This window comes from Homarus americanus, unplaced genomic scaffold, assembly GCF_018991925.1.
Source record: "Homarus americanus isolate GMGI-L3 unplaced genomic scaffold, GMGI_Hamer_2.0 scaffold30282, whole genome shotgun sequence".
NCBI classification, from domain to species: Eukaryota; Metazoa; Arthropoda; class Malacostraca; order Decapoda; family Nephropidae; genus Homarus; species Homarus americanus.
The window spans coordinates 465-7,600 of record NW_024735818.1 but is presented as its reverse complement, the minus strand read 5'-3'; the positions used below and the strand labels follow the sequence as shown (position 1 = coordinate 7,600).

Genomic DNA, 7,136 nt, shown 5'->3' with positions numbered 1-7,136 from the left:
AGCTCATAAAATTCATACAAATTATCCGGCCAGAATATAATTTACATTGCTGGAATTCTTACAATTTGATGATCATTTTGAATATAAACATCATAGATTTTGCATTAGACATACAAATTTTAGATATAATGTTTACTCTTGAGTAAATATGTTATCTTTTGTGCAAAATATGATATTTATATTCAAAATATTCCTGGTCTTACAAGGAATCCAGCAATGTCAATTATATTATCCTAACTTTAGTCTGATTTATTATTTATTACTAAAAAGGTAAACAGTCTGGTATTCCCACACATTTATCTAGTAGGGACGTTGGTGGGGGGAGGGGGGGAGGGAGGGAGGGACCGGCGACCGACCATCTGTTACCGTGTGAAGAATATTTTTTTATTTTTATTAACTGAAGATTTTTATTTTAGCTCATAAAATTCATACAAATTACCCGGCCAGAATATAATTTACATTGCTGGAATTCTTACAATTTGGTGATCATTTTGAATATAAACATCATATATTTTGCATTAGACATACAAATTTTTAGATAAAATGTTTAATCTGAGTAAGTATGTTATCTTTTGTGAAAAATATATGACATTTATATTCAAAATATTCCTGGTCTTACAAGGAATCCAGCAATGTCAATTTTATTATCCTAACTTTAGTTTGAGGTATTATTTATTACTATACCTGGTTTTCCCCCAAAAATTTCTCAGAGAGGGAAGAGCCAGCAGTGTAGTGTGAGAAGAGGGGGAGGGAGTCGTGTCCATTATTTGAATGGACATTAACTTGGCGACTGTATTTCTCTATTTCTCTTAAGTATTAATTGTGTGCATGTACCATCATAAAATTAAGATGTTATTTTTACTAGAACATAGGTATTGTGTTGGAAAAAGTGGAGTTTGGGGGTCAGCTGGTCTCTATTTCATTTAATCCCATATGTTATGTTATTCACTTTACGCGTTTCTCACTTTCCGCGGTACCCTGTGGGTTACATTAACCGCGTAAAGTGAGGGTTGACTGTACAGTACAGAATTGTATTGTATATAGTGTAGTGCAGTGAGTCCCCCATCACCGCTGACACCACAAACTTGAATTATCCTCATCCTTCACCTGAAGTGCCGGTAAGTGTTAGTTTTTGTTCAAGTTTTCTGATTATGGTGTAGGTTATTTTGGCCAAAAAGTTGGGTATTCCAAGTTAATTTGTGGATGAAATTAAATTTACCATTCAGAAAGTTGCTAGTTATGTCAAATGAGGCAAGAGGGGGGAGTAAAGAGCAGTGATCAGGTTGATTTGATGCATTTTTCCATGAAGTGAATATCTTTTTTTATGGGCAAGAGTACTGCCCTAAATTTGTGGTGCTACTTAAAACATACAAACAGCTCAGTACTGTACAGTGAAAAGTGAAAGCTGCTGTAATTTCTTTTTTCTCCACTCATTAGTGACAGTTTGTGTTGACCACTGTTTCCATATATAGGTTAGGGCATCCAACCCATCCATTTTTGTCAATGATTATGATGGCATCCTTGGAGGTGAGCTTCGTTTATTTACATTTTGTGGAAGTGAACTTGTACAGGCATCCCCTGGGTTACAGAATTTCTGGTTATGGAATTACTCCCTAATGGAATTTACAAATTTAGACCTTAATTTGGGGTTACAGAAAAAATTCTTCCTTCCTGAATTTTGAAAAGTTTTCAAAATAAAAAAAATTGCAATTTGTAATAACTTTGTTTACAAAAATAATAAAAATTATTAAGCGTGAATGCATCTGTGGTGGTAACAAGGCAGTTGGAAGGCTGTTCATCTCCCCCAGTTTCCAGTATTCACTACAATGGAGCTGCTCAGTCAGAATTCTTTCCCCAGCTTGTGTTCAGTTATTCGTCTGTGTTTCAGACTTTATTCACCCTTATGGAATTTTGGTTAATTTATAAATATTTTCAATAGAAAAAATCATGATGAAAAAAAATTTCACAGAAATTATAACATTTATTTTGTGTGGATTCTGAGGCTCACCTCCCCAGCTTGTGCTCAGTTATGTGTCTGTGTTACTTTTACCCTTATTCAAGATAAGTGCAAGAAGACCACCAAGTTTAAGTGAAAGCAATGGTGATAGAAGGTTCCATAAAGGCGGCGGAGTGGATCCTCAACTACCAGACACCTATGGGCGCCTTCACCGAGACTCCCAACTACACCCACCCGCTGGACTCCAAGACCAACCCCACGGTCAGTAGTCTACCCGGGCACCAATTTACACTCGACCGTCCGTTCATTATCATGCTCCAACCAAGCTTCCCTGTGGACTGAGCCATGACATTCCAGCATAGAGCGCTCATTGTTTCTACCTAGATCTTACATGTAAAAAAAGGGAGGAAATGTAATTTGCATCCTTGGATTACTTGTTTAGATTTTCGATTTGCGACCTTCGAAGGACTCCTTCAACGTTAACATCCTGTGTCCTGTGGAGTATCCTGAGGAATGCTGAAGTATACAGCACCTTTCAGAATTTGAATTTTGCCGTGGACAACAGCTAGTTTATTGTGCACACCTTACTCAAGCTGTGAGCAGTAGCGCAAAAAGGATTATAGAATAGAGGCTACAAAGGGTGTTTATCGGATCTCAGTGATTATGATAATATGGCATTGAATGTTATAGAGTATTTACAGTACGTTCAGATAGCGCGTGTGTGTATGTATGTGTGTATCAGACGCTTTTAGTGGATCTGCTGGCCTGGAAATCATTACCAAGCTAATTTAATCACGCAGAAAAATTCCGGTGTTTTGGGGAAGAACCAAATATCTTTCAAATGCCCAAATTGATGTAAATAATCCAGATCAGAAGTTTAAAAATTGGCATGACACTAATTTCTTAACCTTGGGGACACGGCTTTAGAAGTACATGGTACTTCTTTATATAAAACAAACCTCAATGTCTCTGGTATATATTTACAAAGTGTTCAGTACAACTTATATGACGATTCAAAGCGTTTATTACAGTCGTCATCAGATGTTGACTTATCTGAGTTAAGTTCCCAGGTGAGCAGAGTAAAGGAATTTGAAGTGAACAGAGCCATCCATAGTGTCTAATGAAGCATCACCATAAGAACCTCCACCAGAGATTATTTCACCTTAAGTTTAACCTAACCTAACCTCCCCCCCCCCCAAGAGCGTTAGGGTGGTTAATCTTTGGGTGAAATAAGCTGGGGTGGATATTCTTCAGGTGATCTTAAACTTTTGGCTCTTGGTTGAAATCTTATTTATGTTTATGGTTCCTATTTGTCGTCTATTTTTCTCCTTTAACTGGACGGAAAAAGAGAAGAGTTTCAGTGCTGCCATCTTGTGTCGTGGTGAGGAATTTATATATTTAGTCTCAGCTACACTTAGGGGAGAAAATTAAACGTACGTGTCTTTCAGAAACTTGAGGCGTAAATAATAACGAAGGATTAGTCGAGTGGGCATTATCCAAAAAGGTTTCCAATCCTAATGGGACCCAAGTCTAATAGGATCCAGTCCCAATGGGCCCCAAACGTAATATTTTGATTGATTATTATAGGGCCTGTTAGGACTGGGGCCTATTAAGACTTAAAAGGACCACTAGGACTCGGGCCTGTTTGACCACTCACTGTACTGAGTATCCCTGGCGTTGTCTTACAGCCGGCATTCCAGCTTAAGCGTGACGGCTACAAGAACGTGTCCCTGACGGCGCAGGTGGTGCTGGTCATGGTGGACATCCTCCCCGGCCTAAATGGACACATCCGGGCCAAGGTTAACATCGCCAAGGCCAATGCCATCAGGTAGGTGTACTGTGCCATTCAGGTCCAGGGGTGGGGGGGGGGGGGGGGGGACCTATATATATAGTCAGGTCATTAGCCCTTCGGTAGGTGCCCTTCCAGGTCTAGGGGGGCGAGTACATATAGTCAGGTCATAGTCTTCTTCAGGTAGGTGTCCTCTCCAGGGTCCAGGAGGGGGGCTATACATATATAGTCAGGTCATAGTCTTCTTCAGGTGGAGGATTAACAGGTAGTAGGCGTTAGATTATCTCATTTAGTTGCTCCTGTTAATGTTATTTTTTGTAATAGTTCTTATGTTTGTAGACATTTACTTTCACAAATACAGCACATAGTCATTAAAGTACCGAGACGATCACTGTAATATTGTAAGTAAATTCCTCGGTACATAAAATAACTAAAAGTATTACATTTTTCGAGGTATGAGAACACAAAATCGTCTTAAGAGTAAAAGTTCCTAGATTTCAAAATACAAAATCCTTCCAAAGTTCTCTAAATCTATGTCTGTATATAATGATATAAGCTTAAGATATAAAAGCTTTAAAGACAGCTTACCTCACCTCTCATGATTATAAAGACCTAACTAACACAGCTTACCTCACCTCTCATGATTATAAAGACCTAACTAACACAGCCGCTTACTCCTCACCTCCTCATGACGAGAAATAATCTAACTCAATACAGCTTACCTCACCTCCCCAAGGATTATAAAGACCCACCCAACAGCTTACCTCACCCCCAAGTGATTATAAAGACCTAACTAACATGAAAGATACCTCACCTCCTCATGATTATAAAGACCTAACTAACATTAAAGCTTACTCCCCACCTCTCATGATTATAAAGACCTAACTAACACAGCTTACTCCTTACCTCCTCATGATTATAAAGACCTAAAACTAACACACAGCTTAATTCTTACCTCTCTAAGTGATTATATGACCTAATCAACAGTATACCCCACCTCTCATGATTATAAAGACCGAAAACCAACAGCCAGCATACCTCACCTCTCATGATTATAAAGACCTAACTAACACAGCTTACCTCACCTCTTGCGATTACAAGACCTAACTACCACAGCTTACCCCACCTCATGATTATAAAGACTCACCAAAGGAAGCCATTCCCACTTATGATTATAAAGACCTAACTACAGCGCCTACTCCTCACTTATGATTATAAAGACCTTACTAACACAGCTTAATTCACCTCATGATTATAAGACTTTACTAACACAGCTACCTCACCTCTCATGATTATAAAGATCAACTAACACAGCTACTCACCTCCTTATGATTATAAGACCTAATTAACAAGGGCTTATTTCACCTCCTTCATGATTATAAAGACTAACTAACACAGCCACCAATTCTCCTCATGATTATAAGACTTAAATTCACAGGCACCTCACTCTCATGATTATAAGGCCCAATCAATACAGCTTACCTCACCTCTCATGATTATAAAGACCTAACTAACACAGCTTACCTCACCTCTCATGATTATAAAGACCTAACTAACACAGCATACCTCACCTCTCAGTTACTTGGAGAGGAAGCTAGAGAGTCTCGACGATCCATACGACATGGCGCTGGTAGCCTGGGCACTCACCAAGGCCGACTCTGCCAAGAAGGAAACTGCCCTCAACTTACTGGACACAATGAAGAGAGTAGAGGGTAAGGTATACACTCACTCACTCACTCACTCACTCACTCACTCACTCACTCATTCACTCACTCACTCTCAAACACAATGACACATTCACTCCACTCATTCACTCATTATCTCAACACACTCACACAGTCACTCCTCATTCAATCAGTCAGTCAGTCAGTCATATACTCACTCTACTTATTGTTTCATATTCTTGTTTATTGAGTGATGTTGTTGTGTTGTTGTCATTCATACTCGGAGATAAGAGATAAGTCCTTCTGTTATTTTAACTGTGGGAATATACTAAATTATATTCACAGTAGACTTTATTATACTCACCGTTCGTATATTCACAATCAATCATCTGTATAAACGGATATATTATCATTCATACTCACATTAATTTTTTTTAAAGCGATTCAGTATATAGTACATTGAATCGAGTCTAGCACCCAGCTGTGAATCGGTATCTAACGTTACAGTTGGGGAAAGAAAGAATATTGAGTACAGTGCCGGATACATAGCCCTCTTCTGTACCGTAGACTTATATTTGTATTTTGTAAACCCAGGGAACAAGATCTATTGGTCCCGTGAGCCTGTGGACTTCAACCCCATGGTGTATGAGGACAGCCAGAAGCCCTTCATCCGGCCGAAGAATGACCAGAAGTGGGACGCACACGCCGTAGAGACCACCTCTTACGCCCTCCTCGTCTACATCGCCAGGGAAGGGATCGGCATCATCCAGGAAAACATCGTCAGGTTCCTCGCCGTCATGAGGGAGCTGGATGGAGGACTTATCTCAACTCTGGTAAGGACATGAGGACTGGAGTAACGCGGTGAAGAAGTTATGGGACCACAGCATAAACCTAGCTAGTCTTAATGGGTCCACTGTCACTAATAGGCCCCTAGTCTAAACCTAGTCAGTCTTAATGAGGCCACAGTCACTAATCTAGGGAGCCTGAACCTAGCTAGCCTAATATAGTCACTAATAGGGAGCCTAGCTTAAACCTAACCAATCTTAATAGGCCCACAATCCTCTTCGTCTTCCTCTCTCTTTACCACCTAACACCCCCCCCCCTCCCACCCCCCCCTCGTTTTCTCCCTTTATGTTTATCTCCATCTTCACCACCTCCCTCTTCCCCTCCTTTATTTTCCTCCCTCACTTAACACCCTTTACTAAACCTCACTCCCCCCCTTCTACCCTTCACAGGACAGCGTGGCGGCCATGGAAGCGCTGGTAGAGTACTCCTTCAGGGCCCGGCTGAGGGACGTGACGGATATGCGGATCACCCTCGAACACTCAGCCAACCCCAACTTCACCGTGGACGTCTACTTGGGCAACACCTACGACCTGGCTGACTTGAGGTCCTTCGATGTAAGTCTCCACAGTGTAAAGGAAGGAAAGGAAGTGAGAAGGGAAAGAGAGATGGAGAAGGGATGGTTTATGTGAAAAGCGTGGGGGGAGAGAGGGAGGATGGAAGGAAGGAGAGGCGTGGGGAGGGAGGAAGGAAGGATGTAGGATTGTAGGAAGGAGGAGAGGAAGAAAGAGTAAAGAGAAGGAAATGAAAGGAAGGAAGGAAGGAGAGAGGGAAAAGGGACGTTTTCTTTCTTGCTGACGAAAACCACAATGCACACTCAGTCTTTTGAGAGAGATGTTGGTAATTATTCGGTAGTGACCAACACGGCTCTCTATAATGATTT

The 7,136-nt window shown here is 40.6% G+C and overlaps 1 protein-coding gene across 2 annotated transcripts; it reads left to right on the top strand.

The window, feature by feature from the left end:
* Nucleotides 1–2,036: 2,036 nt before the first annotated feature.
* LOC121871631 (CD109 antigen-like) lies at nucleotides 2,037–6,891 on the top strand. Of its 2 annotated transcripts, none has more exons than XM_042374044.1 (5): nucleotides 2,037–2,218; nucleotides 3,658–3,785; nucleotides 5,325–5,458; nucleotides 6,005–6,243; nucleotides 6,646–6,891. In XM_042374044.1, exons 1-5 carry the CDS (start codon nucleotides 2,099–2,101, stop codon nucleotides 6,883–6,885), a joined length of 861 nt encoding a protein of 286 aa, XP_042229978.1. In that variant the 5' UTR covers nucleotides 2,037–2,098; the 3' UTR covers nucleotides 6,886–6,891. The 2 variants fall into 2 exon arrangements, with proteins under 2 accessions (XP_042229978.1, XP_042229976.1); XM_042374042.1 differs by having other exon boundaries at nucleotides 2,042–2,218; nucleotides 3,646–3,785.
* The last annotated feature ends 245 nt before the right edge of the window (nucleotides 6,892–7,136 follow it).